The 20,098-nt window shown below is 40.5% G+C and overlaps 1 protein-coding gene across 2 annotated transcripts in view; it reads left to right on the top strand.

Moving 5' to 3' along the window:
- The window catches only part of KIAA0930 (KIAA0930 ortholog), a 77,827-nt gene that overhangs the window by 38,219 nt on the left and 19,510 nt on the right, over positions 1-20,098 (top strand). Inside the window, exons 2-3 of one of the 2 annotated variants that reach the window (XM_071733292.1) lie at positions 372-520; positions 19,760-19,867. In XM_071733292.1, the coding sequence (XP_071589393.1) occupies positions 372-520; positions 19,760-19,867 (257 nt within the window). The remainder of the gene's footprint in view (positions 1-371; positions 521-19,759; positions 19,868-20,098) is intronic. The other variant, XM_071733293.1, reaches the window with a different exon arrangement.

Raw genomic sequence — 20,098 nt, 5'->3', positions numbered from 1 at the left:
CAAATTACTCCTTGAGTGCTGCTTTGATGTATTCTCCCTCAGTGTGCTGGGCCTGTCCTCCTCCATGGCAACAGCATAGCCAGGGCGTACTCATGGGCACTGACCTGTGCTGCTTGTGCTCAGGGGCAGATTGGTTGCTGGAGAGTGTTTTTTGGTTAGCAGTGGCTGAAGACAGGCTGTGGATTTGTGCTGAACATTAGCTATGCTGTACCTGTAGAAAAGCTTACTCTGAGCTGCACGGGAGTATTTCTGCTGCAGTTTGCCTCAACTGCACTGCGTGTAGCCAAGACTGCGGGTGTCACGTTAAGAACAATCAAGCATGACCTGCTACTCCCACAACTCTTATTTCTCCTTCCTTTTATGCCTCCTAGGGTGTTTCAAAGATGACCGCATCGTGTTCTGGACTTGGATGTTTTCAACTTACTTTATGGAGAAATGGGCCCCCCGGCAAGATGATATGCTCTTCTATGTCCGCCGAAAGCTGTCCTATGTCAGTGGTGATAGTACAGAAGGGAAAAAGGTGAGTTATGCTACACATTAACCTGGGAAATCTAAAGTGACATGGGGTTTGATGTTCTGGATTACCTAACACGTTTGGAGAACAGTAAACCAATAATAAGGAATCCCCAGCTCTGCCCACTGCAAGATGTTATGCAAAACTGGCCCCCAAAGAAATACTGTGGTTGACTCTCTGAACATAAGAACTGCAGCAGTATAAGTGATCTTCATTATCACAGACCTGAGGATATCAGAGAGCTTGCATGCTTTTTTTGGGAAGCTTTTATGCTGCTCAGCCTGCATTTAGGGGGAAAGGGAGGACATCCATGCTGATTTTTGTTTGGCTTTTCAATAATGATACTTGATATATTGAAAATTTAAATCTGTACAAAAGGAGGAGAAAAGGACAAGGAGAATGGCTACTGTGATGTTTCTAGAACCCTTCCTGAGATACCAGAGTATCAGGAATGAACCCTTATTGGGTATTCAGTAGCAGAATACATGTGGTCTCCTGGAGATGGGATACAGCAGTGGGAAACAGTGAAGAAATTACTTTATTCTCATAATGTACATTTAAGACAATATGGCCTCCTATAGAAGTACTGTTTCTTGAAAATACATAATCAGGTAGCCTAGTGGTGCTGCACGGTATTTCCCATTAGAGATTTGAGAAGTTTCTCAGTATTTCGTGGCAGTTTTCATCTTAGATGGGGGAAACAGAAACAAGAGAAACGGTGATTTTATTGGAAATTAAGGAGTTGGCTGCATAGGACCAGAAGCAGAAAGGTAAATGGAGGAAGAAAAGACTGGGATTAAATTCCTGGCGTATGTAAATAATTTTTGTTGCTGAATCAGAGATAGATGTGTATGGTGTATGCAAGACTGCTTTTAACGAGGTATACTGAAGTTCTCTGGGTTAGAATGTGGCATAGAGAACCATAGTTGTCAAGTCCCTCAACAACAGGACCCCGGAAGATTTTCCCACATTTTTGTTGGAGATACAAGAAGTAGAAACAATTTTCTTCTCTTTTCCCCCCACTTTTCCAAGTTCCATCAACTGACAACTACTGATAAGAAGATGGCAAAATACTGTTCTTTCTCTGTCAGATTAGTGTTTTAGTCCTCTTTGTCCAGTGTACTTGGAGCTTCAAGACTTTTGGAGGAAACTTTTCATCCTAATTGTTTTTTGAAGTATTATAAACACATTTCTGTTTCACATCAAAGAATATTGTGGCTTTGTTGAGCCTAATAACAGCATGGATTGTTTAACCTCTTGTCCTCCCCAACAAGGAAGGTGAACCCCAGAGGAAGGCTGGTAACTTAAATTCATTTACAGACCCCTGATCAATCTCTATTTAACTGATTAAAATGTTTGAACCTCTCATGGAGTGGGGACAGTGAATAAACCATTATATTTGCTCTAAGAGCTTTGTTTAAGCCTCCTGAAAGCCTCAGTTTTTTTTTTAGTGTAGTAGTAATTGCTATTATTCATTTATGATTGGGGTTTGTAAGTGGTAGTTACTACAAAATCAGGATTAGTGGGTGGCTTGCTGTAACAACTAAGACAGGAAGTATGCCGTATAACACACACAGCATTTTTGAACTCCTTGATTCTGCATTCTGCCAAGCCTCTGAGAAACAAACCTTTCCTGTGATTTTGAAGTACTTCAGACACTTTGCATAACTTCATAGTTTGGTGGTTCCTTGGTATCTGTGCATCTTCCCTCTTGTTTGATTTTTAGCTGTCTTCTTAGCAGTTCCAATGCTTCTTACATCTAATTTTTGAGCCTGTCCTGTGCAGTGAGACACCAAACTATGACTAGACAGTTTTTTATTTTACTTTGTAGTTTTGTCCATTCTTTCTTGAAAGACAGTGTCAAAATCCCAAAGTTGTATCATTCATTAAGAGGGGAAGAAGGATATTTATCAAAGCCAAATACAACTTCAAGCATTCCTGCCACCCACCAAACAGTGTGCTCACCTTTACATCCTCAAAGGTAGAATGAAAAGGTGGATGAAGGGGAGAGGTTCAGGGTTGGTTGAGACCATGAAAAGGTAGAACTGGTGCTGCATAGTTGGCTCCTGTCTTGGGTGCAGGTTGCCCTGAATGGTCTGGTGATGATTTCTCCATGGGCCATGCAGAAATTGACTGTCAGGTAACTGTAGAAGTGGGTGTCTTTGTAGCTTGGGTATACAGCAAAGCAAATCCTTCCATAGACACGATGTACGTGCTCTGCATTTGCCTGACAGTTGCTGCTTTTGGCTGAATAAATGCTGGCTGAGATGCATGAGGTGAATCGTTGTCTTATGACATCTTGGAACATTAGTTTTTATTCATGAAAGAACGATCTGCACATCTTAAAGCACAGCAATCTTCTGTAGATGGCAAGGACAACAAAAATGGATTGAGCAGGAAGAGATTGTTTGTCTGAATACTGACAATGGTGCTGTTTGTTTCTTGAGATGACAAACTCTTGCAGCATGCTCACATCATTTGCATGCCATGGAGTGATGACTCATGTCAGTGAGAAACAAATGTCAATTTATCGAATGGTTTTCAGGTTTTTATGGCTGTCCCATATGACTCAAAGTTGTGCCTGCTTCTGGGTTTTTTCTGTGCTTACTTGTGCTGAAGAATGTCAGCAGTGCCTTTTGATTTTAAGTTGAAGTGTAACAGAGGATAAACAGCAAAAACCTGACAGGATCAAGATGAGAGGTTCTGTTCAATTTTAAGATGGAATGAGAAGACCTTTAGGTACAGCTTAGTCAAACTTAAAGCCATGAATCTCACATTTTGGTCTATGAGTAAGTTACGATGGTAAATTTCTTTACCATCTTAAATTTCATTTTAAAAGGCCTTTTTAATTAACTACTTCATAGACACCCTAAATGATTTTCAGACTAAATGATCTTCCATTTGCTTCTGCTTTCTTCTCCACCAGTTTCTAAACTGTGCTATGGGTGAAACAGCAATTAAGCTTCTAATATGGTCTATACCAGGGCAGAACTGGCATTTCAAATACTGGGCTATTTCCATTACACGGGCTCTTGGATCCCAAAGCAGTGTGTTCAACTCCAAGTTTCCTGGGCACATCACAGTAATGCTTTCACAGTTTTTCTTGCCAAGTTTTGAAGATGCTTCTTCTCGGAGTCTTTAAGCAAAACCACAAACCTCATCTGTCAGGATCTGTACAGGCAGAGTACTATGGAGCATATCACTCTTCTCAACATTAAGGGATTTAGTAGGCTTTTTTAACGTGAAATCCCTCTGACTTGTTGCTCTCTATGCTCTTTGGTGCCTAAAAAAAAAATCCCCTTGCTGCTGCCTCACACACCAGCTGGTGTGACTTACTGGATAATATAAGCATTGATCCTTGCTTACAAAGGGTCCTGTATATTGCCAGACCTACACCTTTAAAGTGGTTAGAATTGGGGTTCTGATTTTAAAATGCTATAAGATCTGAGATTTAATATCTCTGTCTCTTTCCAGTGCAAAAGATTATTTGTAAAGGATTATGCTTTATCTCAGCTGCAAGCTTCTAATCTTTCTGTAGAGAGAAGCTTTACGTTCTTAGGGGACTACTGAAGGTGCTAGTATGGTGTTAACAGACACAAGTGATGAGAAGGGAAACTAAGGTAAAATGGTACACTTGACAGATCTAGGTTATATTAACCCCTTCAGCTTTCCATAATGGTTTGTCACCTGAAAAAGGTGTTGTATTTATAGGGCAAAGCAATAAGAAAGATAACTTTGATACCCTATTAGTATGTGTTCAGAGCTTGAAGAGCTACTCCAGACTTTGGAGTAGGTCCTGTTTTCTTCAGTGTCCTATAAATGTGGAGGAGTGAAGTTGCTGCCAAATGCATGGAGTAGTCATTCAGGTTGTTAAGTCTTCAAAAAGCTTAAGATGTTGGTGTTGTGGCTGCAACTTCAGAAACAGAATTGAACAGGAGCCATGGTTTACACATTTATGTGCATCTGGACTGGTGACACAACAAACACTGGGTGTGGTGGGAGACCACTTAGTTACTAAAGCTAAATGACTTAAGGCACATGACTCCCACTGAAATCACAGGATTTTCATAGCTGAATATCTAATTCACTGTCACCATCTGTCTGTCTGGAAGATTTGGGAGCCTGAACTCAGCATCTAGTAAAAATCCAAGTTCTGAAAAGCTTATGATGCTGTCTCTCTACCTTTCAGAGCAAGGTTGTTTTTTAAGATTGTAAGCCAACAGGATGTCTTCAGAGGAGCTGTTTGGTTTAGTCTATGGCAGTTTTACATAACCATCTGAATGGAACAGAGCAACAAATAGGCAAAAAATTGCATCTTTTCTGCCAAATAAAGACAACTGGAAGATGTGCCAAGCCAGTACAGAGAGGCAGCTGTTTTGCCTCAACTCTTGTGTTGTGCTAAATTCATGGAGGTGTTTCAGTGAGTAGGAACAGTGGCTTCTGTAGAAGAGGAGAGCCTCAACACATTGCTCTCATTTTGAAACATGAAAAAAGGAATATTGGCATTACCACATACGGCATTTCTGTAAGGAGATCAACATCTTAAATGATTTTGGCTTTTTCTTTTTTGTTTGTTTGTTTGGGGTTTTTTGTGTTTTGTTGTTGTTGTTTGTTTGTTTTTGTTTGTTTATTTGCTATTTTGGTGGGGTTTTTTCCCTAAAAGAGCTGCTGCTTGATAGCCTTAGCTCAGGGTGCATGTTTTGCAAGACCACCTCCATTTCCTCTGTGTGCTTTGACAGACTGCTCAGCTAAAACAGAGTACTGCCACAGGTGTGACAACATCTGTTTCCCACACAGAACTGGATCTGCCCATCTGTGACCTGAAATATGCTTGTGACATACCTGGCAGCCTAACAAACACTTGGAGTGGAGATGTTTTTTTATCCTGTCCTATTTCCAGAGTAAATTTGTGTCTGAGGCTGAAATGTTCTCCCAGTGTCATAGGCACTAAACTGACTCAGGACTGGGGTGTGGGCTGCAGGGGCATTTTTAATGAGCTGCTTTTTATTGTTTTCAGTGTCTAAAGAACTCCCTTTAAGCAGTCAAGCTGGTTGTCAAGAAAGCCAGATCATAACTAAATTTAATATGAATTGCACCAAAACATGGCAGCCCTGTGTTAAGTGGCTGAAGATGCTCTATTCTCTGCAGCAGAGAGAAGCTGTACTGGGAAGAAAAGAAGCCCAGACCCAGTTCCCCTATCTGATAGAATTGTAATGAATAATTCAATGTCACAAATGCAGCACATCTGAGTCACAGGGGGGCTGAGGGACAGAAGGGCACTGCTAGGCTGGACTTCACGCTGGAAAAGGTCAAGTGTCTGCTTGGAGCTCCCTGAAGGCCTCATCAGGCTACTACTTCAGCAGAGTGCTTAATGTCTTTGATCTATGGGTTACACAGTGGCATCTTACTCAATTAGAGGCATAAAAACATCTGTTTTCAGTGTTGAAATTAATATGCAATTGAGTTGAAGCTCTGGAATATTGTAATCAAGTCTCTAGTAACACTTGCAGTTAGAACTTAAATGTCTAATCTATGTACTATCCCCCCTCCACGTTTTCTGGTTAGTAACCCAGTTTATGCATGCCTACATCCAAGAGGTTCTTTAAAATACAATGATCAGCATTCTGTAATCTTATTTCTCCCATGCCTTTGTCTGCTGCCTTTCATACTTGGTAGCATGTCTTCCCTTGTTTTGCTGACTGTATTCTGCAGGAGACACACATCTTGCTTCAGGCACTTGGACTTTTCTGGGGAGGAGCTCAGGAAAGGTGGAAAGTAATATTTATAGGACTAAGGTGAGCAGTGAGTATCTCTTACAGCTGAAAATACTGGTTACCCTGTGGTCTGGGGCTACAGTTGGACAGTGTTTAAGTTGTCACACGTGTCATTTCAGTTTTTGAAAGCTGACTTACCAGATTTATAGAGCATTTGATGCAATTGCCAGAGTACGAGTGTTGGGTAGCATCTAGGATTACTTTGTCAGTATCTCAAGTGCAGTGTTCTCTTCTTATCATCCTTGCTGATACTGATCAGTATGTTTCAACTCCCAGCTTTGTCTGACAGCCAGTTACTGTGGCTTTTTTGGTGACAGAACTCTGTTTGGAAGAAACATTTGCTATACACTGTGTCTTATGATATACATGTTGCTTTCTTCTCCGTTTTTTTTTTCCTTTTTTTTTTTCCTTTTCTTTTTCTGAGTATCATCAAGCATTCAGACTGTTCCAGTAATTTAACAACTCATACTTTTTTTTAAATTCTGTACCATTTCTGCTATCACTAGAATTGCAAGGACAGAACTGAAGTTTTTGGTTTCTTTTCACACTTTGAATTATGGTTGGTTTAAGTCAGCTTTTAACTCTGTGGGTCCCATTAGCTTTTTTTCAGTCTTATAATTTACTTATTCTTATCATGTCTGAGTCTTCTTCGTGTACAATATGCAGTACTGGAAACAGATGTCTAGGCTGTTTTCTGTGATTAATTTGCTGATCCAGAAGGAATGTCTTGTGTTCATTGAAAAGAAAATAACACATTTGGTAGGAATTCTTCATGTTTAAGAATTATTCTTGCAAGAGCTATAATTAATCTTAAGGTGATTTATTTAATACTGAGCTATAAAGTTCTGTAATAAGAAAGAAAATATTAATTCAATGAGAAAACACATTCTCAAGACACTGCAGGCTCTGAAATACTAGTGTTTGGTGTGTGCACTCAAAGGAGAGAGACAAACAGCATTTTTCTCCTCCAGACTGGTGAAGTGCAAAGGTTACAGGATGATGTTTTCTGTCCTTGAAGAGGAAGCTGCTGTTTCTGGCTGCCAGCTGGTGCTATAGATTGCCCTGCATGCCTTTTACTCTTGTCTCATCAGACATAAGTGGAGTCTAACTTTAAGGTTTGTGATTCAGTTCAGGCCTAGTAATAGACCAAAGTCTGTTGTTCCCTTAAAAGTGTGATTGGGTGGAAGGAGAGGATGTCAGATCAAAGTAGAGTGATGTTTGCAGTGATGCATCATCTCTCTGAAAGGGGTTGGAATGATGAGCAGTGTAATTAACCTTGAATTTCAGGGAATGGACCTCACAAATCAGAGCACATCTCACCCTAAGGTAAATTAAATTATTGACTTTAGGGCAATGTTATGCCATTAAGCCATCAACTGCAACTGGATCAATAGATGACAGGAGAAAGATTAGGTTGTTAGGAATTACAGCAGCACTGAAACCCATGTGTGTAGTGAGAACAGCTTTACAGAACTGAGTATCAAGAAGAAAGGAACCAGGGGAGAATAAAGCTTACATGTGAGCTGACTTTGTTGTTTTCAGGTTTAAATTGCAACTGCACTTGTTCAGTGAACAGGCAGTGAGTCAACTGCTCTGTAGGTGCAGTCTCCTCTGTTCTCCCCAGCCTGAGCCATTTTGAGTTACTGAGTATTAGTCCATGGTAGTTACAGGAGGGTTGTGTAATGGAGTGGTGCAAGATGAGGATTTTAGCATGTTTTTCTCTGAGCTTTGCTGAAGGGACCATCCTGAGCAGAAATACTGGAAATCTCATTTCTCAGATGATTTAAGAAACATGGTGGACAGAAACATATGTGGCAGAAGAATCTTCTCTAGGAATTAAGTAAATTGATCCATGATGGTTTTTTTCTATCCTTCCTTTACTTAGTGTCTTGCAAAGCACTTCAGCACTACAACCAAAGCAAGGCACAGCAGAACCCTGCTTTGCTCTCCTTCATGAGCATGTGAGGCTTTCTCCATAAAAGCTCTTGGCTGGCACAAGAAAAATGTTCCCAAGCCATTTAGTTCATGATCATCTTATTCCCTCAAAGATTTACATCCTGTTTGATTGTTAAAAGGCAGAACAATGAGCATGCTTATCTTAACTCTTTTTAAAATCCCAAATTAACTATGAAAAGAAAGGATACTTCTAGTTCCTTGCCTGGTAAAAACTAAACTTAGGGGATTGGGAACCATTCTGAACCTTATCAATGTGGTGAAATCACTGCATGTTTTAACCTTCTTAACTAATACCAAGCCTCAGGCAGAAAAGAAAAATATAGTAGTACATAGCATGAAAATCATGCTAATAATTCTCCTTGTAATGTCTGTCTTTCTGAAATGTAGCTGTCTGGTTTCATATACACCTTTAAATAACAAGAAAATAGAAATTAATAATTTTTTTTACAATTCAATGTTCTATCTCCTAATGTGTTTTTGTACCAAATAGAAATGCTTTATGCAATCAAATGTGAGGAGTGTTGGGTTGTTTGTTTTTGGTTTTGTTTTTTTTTAGCTTCCCCAGCACTCTTTACCTTACTTGTAACTGTTGCTGTAATCCTACTTCATCTGAACTGGTTGCTGCTGCTTTGAATTCCTAAATACATGGAAGAGAAGTGAGAGAGAGGACAGGAAGGGAGAAGGCATTTTGCAACAAGTTGAGCTACTTATCAAAACAGACAGCTTCTTCAGGACAAGAAATATTGCAGCTATTCTTGCAGCCTAGCCTGGATGATTTTGACTTGAATGGGTCTACCATTCACTTCTAAATGTGACAAAAGAGAGTCAATCCTTTGTTTATATTTCAATTTGAAAAGCATGTGTGCTGGTAGCTGCCTGTAAACCACCAGTGCTTGATGATTATGGACTGGAGTAGCAGTGGTGCCTGTTGCAGCAACAGCTTTTGTGTGTCATCAACTATCCTGTAGCTGGAATGATTAAAGAGGATAATCCTCTGCCATTCTCCAGGGCTCTTATTCCATCTGCAAGCACCCTTCATGCCCTTGTTACGTACTATCTGTAGCATTTGCAGTAAATCTTCCAAGTTGCACGTTGCAGTTAAACATCAGCAGGGCGTTGGCAGTGGTAAGGCATAAAGACTACATTTTGGGATGACCTGGGCTGCAAAGTTCTTTGCCTGCAGGTTATGAATGAGTAGCAGAAGCTCCAGTCACCCAGCATCTCTCATGCCAACAAGTGGGAGTCCAAAGCTGTGAATGGATTCTCCACAGTAACTGCATCATGGCAAAGATGAACAACTGCTTGTTGGGCACACAACTTATCCTATTTGGAACTTTGAAAGTACCTCTGCAAGACACTGGAGTCTGAGATATCATCTTATTTTTCTGATCTGTCCAGAGACATTAAATATTACACCATTTTTTTGGAACACTTACTGCTCTTTCTGTTGGTTTGACTTTGATTATATGGCAGTGATTCTGGGGACAGAATTCAAAGTAATTAATTGCAACGCAGATTTTAGAACATGGATTTTTTTTTTTTTTTTTTTTTTGTCTGTAGCTGAACCTTAACTCTTGCACAAAGCAGTTTAAAGACAGTTTATTGTGGTGGGCTTTGTTTCAGCTTTATAGTTAAGGTGGATGTCAAGTTACCATAGCTACACAGCATTATGATGCCTTTAAGTGGGCTCCAGAGTGTATTCCAGGAGGATCAGGTGCAACTTCTAAATACAAGTATCCAGGAAATGGGAATTGGAGTTTAGTTTTAGAGGGCTTTCTTATCATTTTTGTTTACAATTAATTCAGGTGAAAATTAAAGTAACCGTAATCCTAAGAGTAAATCTCCCTTTGACACCTGAAAGAATCTTTCCATTTCAATTTAGTGCCTAATTGCTTTGTTAAATAGAGTTGTCTACTTTTAAATATTATCTTGGTATAAATATTATAGGCAAGTCTCATTAGTGTAATCTGTAGTCAGTGTCATTTACATTGTGCAGCTTCCCCGTGTGACAGGACTGGGAATGCATCCTTCCCATAGGGCTTCTGTGCACACTCTAAAAAATACCAGACTTCCTTGATTTTCTTCCCATTTAATAGAGGCAGGTCTGTCAATGCCAAGTGGATGAGTGAGCAGAGGGATTTTTGTGTGACTTGGTCACATCAGTTCATGTTGTCTTATCAGGTGTATAGAGGGATGCTTTGCAGCCTATTACAAAACACAAAAGCACTGCTTCCTGTGCAGCTCTGTGTTACTGCAACTTCTCCCAGGTTGTTAAATACTTATGAGGCCAAAGCTTTTGGAGATTAGTGACCTCTGTGGCATTCAGGGTGATTTCTCTTTCTGAGAAAATGCCCTGCTTCTGTGACAAAGAGTCCTGGCACCTCCTGGGATACTGTCTTCCATCTGAATTGCATCGTGTTGTTAGCAATTCTAGCACATGGCCAAGGAAGCAAGAAGTGACCTGAGTCTCAGTGGTGTAGAGGTGGGGAGCTTTTGCTCAAAGAGGTGTGTGCTGCTGGAATGCCATGGTGAGGAAGCTATGGGAATGTTTTGGCTGATTTTGGGAAGGTCAGTCAGGTCAGTCTCTGTGCACCCAGACTTAATCCAGTGAGCTGGAGACAATGGTAAAGCCAAAGATGTTGCAAAGATTGCAGCATTTGTCACACAGCTCTGTATTGCTCCTGGGTTTCAGGCAGCAGTCTTATTTTCCACATTTTAATTTTTTTTTATGGACTACTTCTACCCCCTCCCCAAATGCAGGATGAACAGGAATTGCTGAACACAAATCCTCTTCTTGTACTGGCTCAAATTGAATTTGATGATCTCAGCCCTGACACCAGCTGGTTAGAATACCTTAAAGACCAGGGTAGAGTGTTCCACATTAAATCAGGGTCATGGAGCTTGTAGATCTTTTTTTTTTTTTAAAGATGCAGAAATCACTATAACTCTTCCTTTTCCATTACCAGTGTATTAAATTAGCTTGAAACATTTTTTACTCAAAACTACGTCTTTAAATTAAATATTCTGAAAGTTATAAGAGGGTGTGCATGTATTTTTTTCCTTCAGTTCATAGAATAGCTTAGGTTAGAAGGGACCTTAGAGATCATCTACTCCAACCTCCTTGCCATGGTCAGGGATGCCTCTCAACTAGACAGGGTTGCAGTTAACATTGTGAGGAGCAAGCCTACTCAGATTTGAAGTATTTCAGAGCTACAGTAAAAGTAAAATGTAAAAAGTGAATAACCTTTACTGTTTGCCTTCTAATGGTGGCCCACTTCTATCAGAAGACTTGGATTTTTCTCTCAATGCTTTTTTAGGACCCTTCTAAGCATTCCAGTAGCTTATCAAAGCTTGATTGCTGCCTCCAAAATACATTTGTTTCAGTGATGGCCTTGGTGATGTTAGTCATGGAGATGATGCAGAATTCCACAAGTATATTGGGTTTTGAGAATCCACTGAAAGGTAGTGGATTTTCAGGTTACTGGAGAGCTGTAATTTGGGAATGAGAACTGATGTCTTTATGTAGGTAGAGGGGAAGACAGGTTAGTTTTTGTTGCAGAAGAAGCCAAGATGACTGCTTATGTCCCAGAGTTTGTTCTTGTTGTTGAACCAGTTGGTTCTAATGAAAACTGCTCTGGTCACAAATTCTCCCTCCTTCATATCCATGGACTTATCTTCATACAGCCCCAGCAGTGCTAATGTAGTTAGTGTTTCAAGTTACTTGTATGTATTTAAAGGATGCATAAAGAAAAAAGGGTTTTAGTGTTCTTCTTAGATTGGAAATATAGCTGCAGTTTACACTAGCATTGCAATGATAGTTAACTATCATTTAATTTTGTCCTGACATTGCTTGCTGGCTGATTTTTAGCATTTAGCACCACTTCTTTGTTGTATTTTAACTATTTTCTCTGACTTTTCAAAAGACATCTTTTATTACCCTAAGAGAAGTTTTATTGGGATTGTTTCTAGTGGTAAAATACATCTTCATTCACAGTCCAAATTTATAACCAAATTCCTTGTGCTGTGTGAAGCCTGGTGTCTGTTGATTACATAGGAGTCTGACACGACAGCAGCTGAACCTCAGATGTGCATAGATGGGTTCCTCTGATGCCTTCTGTTCTGGAAAACCAAAACTTCTTCTTGGAGAGGATCTGGATGGGTTGTGTGTGTGGCTGTGCTTGCTTGCAGAATGTGAAACAATTCCTTCCAACTTCATCAGGTGGTGGTTGTGGTTCTGCATGGGAAGCTGCTTGCATGGAACAAGAAATCCTCACAGCTCAAGTTGCTGAGTTCTGCCAGGCTCATCCTGTTGCAGCCACATAGGTACCAGTACCAAAGCTCTCTGGTTTCCTACTGCTGTAGGTTCAGTTGGTGGGGTGAGGGTGCAAGGTGCCACACAAAAATCCCAGCTATGCTATTAGGTGCTTAAATAAGTGCCTGTGGAGGTATGCTGCCAATTCTATGATTCTATGAAAATTTTAGGTGTCCAGTAGGAAGTGTTGTTGAGCAGATGTGCTCCTGGTAATACCACTTTCCTATGTTAGTGTCCATTTGGCTTACACTGTTTACCTCAGGGCTGCAAAGGGATTATTAAAGTGGGAGGAAGTAAAACAAGTGGCTGGCAGATAAAGTGCAAGAAATGAGCAGAACAAAATGGGACTGTGTTTGGGGGTGGATCTGAAGCATGGGAAAAGAGAATGTTACCTCCTTTGGTCAGTTAATTTAGAAAGACCATTTAATTTGGTTAGTATTTAAGATCCTCTTTTGGAGTTATACCTTTTTGCTACAGAGAAGGCCAGCAAGAGGAAATACTTGTATACAGCTGAGAAAGATGCTTCTAATGTTGAAAGCACTGAGCTTCAGAGTAGTTGGATGCACTGTGTGATGGGGGCTTTTAAACTGTGCACTGGCGAGCATGCTCTGAGGGATAATTCTGCTTTTGCAGAAGATGACCTTGTTTACTAAAAAAACTTTTTTGCTGGTTTTTTTTTTTTTCCTTGATCCTTTGAACCAAAGCTATTGGTGTAAAATCCTAAAAATCAAATTTCAGTCTCTGTATTTGCTGCTGACTCTGGAGACAGTAGGAATATTTCCTTGCTGAACTCATATTGTGGATAAAGTCTTGAATTTTATTCACTGTATTTTCTTTCTCTTCCTTTTCATGTTCAACCCCTTCCCTTTTATGGTCTTTTAGTGAATGCATTCTGAAAAAAAAAATACCTCAAAGTGGTGCTACTACTAAGTAGACTTGTAAACCCATCAGACATCTTGTTAATGGAAAACCAGAATCTGCTTTTTTGTGATGGTGTCTGAATGCCAACAGAATACTGCTGCTTTTTTTACTACCCCATTCTTTCTGTGCTGCCCAGCTGACAGCCTGTATTGATTTTGATTGTAGATTTATTTTCAGGAGTTTTTCAAAGGCTTATGTGCTAAGCTGTGCAAACAAGGTGATTTTCAGTTTGGGTCTCATCAAAAAGGTCTAGTGCCTTGGGAACTACAGAGAATTAATGCTCTCGTGAGTGAGGGATTTTTGGGGGATTACTACATGTCCCAGTGTTCATCTTCTTAAAATAAAAAAAAAAAAGCAGGAAGTTTTGGGGAACAAATAGGCATGGTAGGAAAGTACCTTGTTTACCAAAAAATTTTAAAATCTAGACTGGAACCTCAGCTGTAGTTTTATTCTGGGGTTTATGTTAATAACATTCCAGCTGTCTTTAACTTGACACATTTTGTGTGACTTGAGGTCTTTTGTAAAGATAACCAATGCATGATTTATACATCTCCAAAAGGCATATTTCTGTCAATAAATTACATCAGTGTTAATAGATGCTTTGCTTCTTTGAACTTTGAATGTTCCTTTTGTGCAGACGATGCCTCCTGACAGCAATTTCCCTAATAATGTGTATTGACCAGCTTGATTAATATGCAAGAGCTGTGTCAGAAGGTAACCAGAACAATCACCATATGTGGAAAAGAAAGATGCTGAGGAAAAGCAGGATGATGGTGGGGGTCCTGGCTCACAGGAGTGGCCAAATGGAGGAGGCAAAGGGGCAAAAGGCATTGCTTAGAGGTGTTTGTTAGGGGGCTCTTCAGAGACCAGTGACTGGGATTCTAAAATTACAGTGGATTCAGGTTTGCAGATGGCACAGACTGATGCTGCATAAATTACAGTGGGCCATGACCTTCGGACTGCACAGCCTGATCCCTGAACCATTTATTAGTGGAGTTGCATACTTCAGTGCCTGGGGTGCACACTGTCTCTGGAAAGGACAGGCAAGGCACAGGGTGCAAGTTATTTAGCATATGATCATGCTGATGTGTAGAAAAAGTGCAGTCCTGAGGGACTATTAAGTCTGTGTACACCAGTGCTATGTAAGTACCAGAAAACTACAGTACTGGTAAAACCCTGGGAGGATGCAAAAGCAGCACAATATTTGCAGAACTGCCCTGCTTATGAGACCTCCTAAAGGAATTTTGTCTGGTTTATCTGAAATATTAACAGTTTACTTCAAACAAACAAACAAAACAAAATGACCCCAAACCTGATATTAAAAAGCTTCTTAAAGTAGCAGAAGTAGACATGATGAGAACCAAAGGCTGGCAAAAAGAAAGCAGCTGGATTAAATGAAGTTGCAAACTTTCAGCCAACAGGATGATTAATCATTGGAACAAATTCTCAAAATAAGGTATTTTTCCAGGCACTGTCTAGTCAAATGTGATTAACTGGGTTTTGTGAAGTAATAGAATGAGATGTCTGAAATGCAGGAGGTCAGCCTAGCTCATGTAATTCTAGTTTACAGCAGCTGTTGTTTGGTAAGCCTGTGAAAACTTCCAAAAGGTGGCATTATGGATTTCAGCTTGCAGAAACTGTAGAAGTGTCACCATCTTGACTTGAATGAAGACATCCAGGTTGGCTTTTGGATTTCAGTTGGAATAAACAATTAGTATTATTCTTTCTATTATAGATTTTCATGCTTGCATCAAAGCTCATCTAATCTAAAGCCAGATAAATGAATATAAAGATGGGGACATGTGAATCAGCAGCAGACCTGGAAAAAAACCCAGTGTCTCCTGGATCCCTGCTGACAAACTCATTTTCTTGGGAGGACTCAGCTGTCTGAAATCCAGCATGTACTCTAGTCTATATAATTTTTTTAACTCCAGAAGGCCAAACATGACAACATGAATTGAGCCCAGAAGATCACAAAACCATAGTCTGATGAAAAGCATAAGGTATCATAGGAAATTAAATATTTACTTATACATATATTTTATATATATAAAAAACAAGCTCCTATTTAGGAGGTGATTTTTATATAAATATATTGCAACAGTGCCATTAGGCAGGAATTCTCTTCACACAGGAAGCATTGTGCTCAGCTCTGGCAACACTGACTTGCCTAGACTCATGTAATGGTTTCCTTAACTGTGCACTCACTGAGATGTTGACTCACAGAGTTGTTCATGTCTGAGCACTCATAGGTGAGAACAGCAAACACTCATGGGTCTCCTGTTTCTTGTGCTGTCGGTCCCAAATGCCTACATTCACTTGAAATGATTCACTTAAATATTAAAGGTTAGTACTTACCCCTTAATTTTTATGTTTGGAGTTAACTGTCATCAAGTGATTTTCTTTAGTTAAAAATAGTTACTTCTACAGTATTGATGTGATCTTACAACAATAATTTTTTGCACATAAGGAGCCTGAATAATGAGGCTTTCTGAGGTGTCAGGCTTTGATTTTTATGTTCCTGGTGTATGTGCTGCTTGTACACAGCACCAAGAAGATAAGTGTACAGATGCTGGGCAAGCTTCCTAGGGACACTGACAAATTAGATCAGCCTACCAAGAAATTTAGATTGCTGATTTTAAACAACAGTGATTAAGATGTATGGAATGGTGAAAACTTGTGTTTAAAATTCTGTGTAAGACAGGGGGGATTAATTTTTTTTTTTTTTATTGATTGATTGATTTGTATGCCTTTTACTGGCTAATGCAGAGCAGGTGGCTGCAGGGGCTGAATGGAGGCAGCCCCAGGCTATTGTGGGTCCTCGGCCCCATCCAAGATTGCACCATGTGATGGTGGCAACAAGGTCATTTGCTATGCATTGAACCAAGAATGTTGATTTATTACATGTGATATTACATGACCCCATTCACTCATCCAGCACCATGGCAGTAAGAGGTAGCTGAGATAAATTTCAGAGCTACAGCACTTGCATGGCAAATTGAGCCCCTGGAAAGTGCTGTTTATTTAGGCCAACACAGATCTAGCACTTTGCTTTTTGCCAGGATGCTTTCTGGGTGCTATTTCTGGAAGAATTGTTTAGAAATCAGTAAGAAAAGTGTTGCAGGCAGAGGTGTTCATGAGATAAAGGGTGAGATTTTTTTCAAAAGAGCCTTGTAACTGTGATACCTACAGACTGAAATGGATTACCAGCCATGTGGGAAGTGTCCATGCTGCTTGGCATCACACCCTGGCTAGGGCTTGGTGTGTTTTGTAAGGCAGATCCTTCCTTGGTGGCACAGAAAATGAGGCACCCCAAACCACTGGCTGATCTACCAAATGCTGGTTTCTTGGTGTAGCTACTGCCCTAATGCTAGGTAAGGCTGGTTTGTTACCCTGATGCTTACCTAGGCATGAACAAGAGCAGCAAAACACCTCTGGTAGATGCCAGTACTGTGGAGAGCATTTGGAAGTCCATTTTCTGTGTCTGTGGGGTGGGACAAGTGCTGGTGCCTCTGTCTCCTCTGGCTGCTGATGGCTCCTTTCTGGGAAGAGGCCACCCCTGTTCTGCTTGGTATGAGCTGTTGAACAGGTAACTGTACCCCAAGAAGCTTATTGCCTGGGGAAAAACAAAACCAAAAAAACCCACAAAAAACCCAAACAACCCCCCGCCCAAACCAACAAACAAAAAAACCACAAGACTCCTGAAATTCCCTGAATTAATTTCCTTTGGAATAATGGGTGGCTTGAGCACTTGGCCCAGGGAACAGCCGTGGCAGTGATTCCTGGTGAGTTGTACTGCCCGGGAATCCTACCCTAAATTAGTGCCAAGGAGAAAAGTGACTAAAGAAAGGCCCTTATTCTGTCATTGTCTGTCACAGGGTTGGGGGATGTTCTGTGAAAGAGTTGTACAAAATGGCTTTGTGATTGTTGGGAGAGTTCAGTGTGTGAATTGATTTCACCAGCAGAAGAAAATTAGTGGCTGATTTCTGCAATGGAAGATTTAAGCTTCATTTTTAAGAGACCATTAAACTCTGCCCGGCTTGAAATAAGGCTCCATGGGTATGGAGGCAGAAGAGACTGGGGTGGTGTCTGCTCAGCACTTGGTCTCCCTCACTGTGTCCTTAGAGCTGGAGTTTTACCCTGCAGTTGCTCAGCTCTGTCTCCACCCAGTCCTCTTGCTGCATCTTCCCTGCAGAGATAGGATGGCTTTTATTTCAGAGTGTTTGTGGTGAATGTGATGAATGAAAGTACAAATATCACCTTTGTTTAAGTGGAGATTAATTTAAATTAGACTACTTCCCTCAGCTGTTCACATCTTAGTTTTTTACAATAATCCTCATTAGTTTGTGTAATTATATTGCCAATATAAATTAATGGTTAGGAACTTCTGAAGGAATAAAACCAGGAGAATTATGATGTATGAATCTATGGGCATTTAAAAAAATATTTTGAAATGCTTATTTGTAAATTAAAAAAAAAAAAAAAAATGACAGAAAACAACATGTTCAGTTTTTTTGTTAAATGATGATGGTGTCAACCCTGAAATATAATACTGTTTCACTGCTCTTCACCATACTTCAGACCTGTAGCTTTATGTTTCCCAGAGGAGTTGAAGTAAATACCATAAGGCCTTCATCTTACTCCATTCAACTTCATTCACATATTCTGAGTTCTGTAACAATCTGTTTTCTAATGAGTCAGCTCCCCACTTCTTTCTCTGCCTCCACAAAGAAAAAGAGTTCATGGAATTGCCCTGTTTGCAGTGATGTCAACCGGTCACAATATTCTAGGGATTTCTTAAATATCTGTTAAAGTATGTTAATATATTGTTTTGGTTTTTTTTACAAGTACTTGACAAAGAGAAAACAAATGCTTTCACAGGTATTGTGTCAAAGCAGTGCATCTGTTAAGTGTGCTACTTGTTACCCTATTTTGTATTACACTCTGTGTGCTACATCAAGTCAAATTTTGAATTTATCTTAGGTGCTTCAATATGCTAGAATTGGTGGAGTTGTTTCTGCTTTCTGGGGTTATTTGGGAATTTTTATTTCCCTGTTTTTAGTACACTGAAAATCTTGCATGTTGAGGTCCAGTCAGTACCATCAGTGTGGAACATTTAGAAGAAGGGTTACCAAAATATCCTCTGTGAGGCATCAAATAGTGCACTTTCGTTTTTCCAGTGTCGCACCACATCTGGGGAAAAGCAACAGCTACCTGATAGTCAGAGATGAGCATTAGTCTGGTGACATGTGATTTCAGAGGCTGTGTTAAGAAAAGTATGTATGTTTGGATGGCAAATCTTATTTCATTTTTGCTAAAACACACCCATCTTAGGGAGTAAATGAAGCTGCTGTTCAAAACTGAGGTTCTCCTACAGAGAGCTGCCTTTTTCATCTGTGCTCCTTCATGTCCCCTCTCCCTCCAGCTTCACTTCTTCCATGCAAAGCCTTCCACAGGCAACACAATCCAATCCTGATGGAAAAAGACAGTAGGGAGCTACTCAACATGCAGCTTCTGGTGCCAGTTTTATGTATACTTATAGGTAACTTTCAGTAATGTTTTATAAGGACATGGTTGGAGAGCAGCCAGGCAGAAAGGGACCTTGGAGTCTGGATTGACAAGAAGCTGAACATGAGCCAGCAGTGTGCCCAGGTGGCCAAGAAGGCCAATGGCATCCTGGCCTGTGTCAGGAACAGCGTGGCCAGCAGGTCCAAGGAAGTGATTCTGCCCCTGTACTCAGTGCTGGTGAGGCCACACCTTGAGTCCTGTGTCCAGTTCTGGGCCTCTCAGTTTAGGAAGGATATCGAGGTCCTGGAGCAGGTCCAAAGGAGGGCAACCAGGCTGGTGAAGGGACTCCAGCACAGGCCCTATGAAGAGAGGCTGAGGGAGCTGGGGCTGTTCAGCCTGGAGAAGAGGAGGCTCAGAGGAGACCTCATCGCACTCTACAACTCCCTGAATGGAGGTTGTAGCGAGGTGGGAGTTGGTCTCTTTTCCCAGATGACTTTCAACAAGACAAGAGGACACAGTCTTAAGTTGTGCCAGGGGAGATTTAGGTTAGATATTAGAAAGAATTTCTTTACGGAGAGGGTGATCAGGCAATGGAATGGACTGCCCGGTGAGGTGGTAGATTCTCCGTCCCTGGAGACATTTAAAAAGAGACTGGATGTGGCACTCAGTGCCATGGCTTAGCAACCGCACCGGTGGGTCAAGGGTTGGACTTGATGATCTCTGAGGTCCCTTCCAACCCGGCTAGTTCTATGATTCTATGTGATATTTTCTTAGCAGATTGAAGTTGAAGTTTACCGGAGAGATTCTAAGAAACTTCCTGGCCTGGGAGACCCTGACATTGACTGGGAAGAGAGTGTCTACCTGAACCTCATCCTACAGAAGGTAACAGAGATGCTTATCTGCTTTTCATGGGCTATTTATATTAGAGAGGTTTCAGGAAAGGTTTTGATCTGTGCCCTTTTCTTCCCAGCTTGGGAGATGTGCACATTTCTGGAGGATAAAAAAGAAGCATGGTTTTAATTTTTCCTTTTAGAGCCTAAATGAACATAAACTGAGATGTTTATATTATTTCTCAGTAAAGTCCTAATAACTTTCCTCAGAAAAATTTAATTA

Source organism: Heliangelus exortis, chromosome 1 (genome assembly GCF_036169615.1).
Source record: "Heliangelus exortis chromosome 1, bHelExo1.hap1, whole genome shotgun sequence".
NCBI classification, from domain to species: domain Eukaryota; kingdom Metazoa; phylum Chordata; class Aves; order Apodiformes; family Trochilidae; genus Heliangelus; species Heliangelus exortis.
Note: the sequence above shows the minus strand (reverse complement) of the source record. Positions and strands in the feature narration are given on the sequence as shown.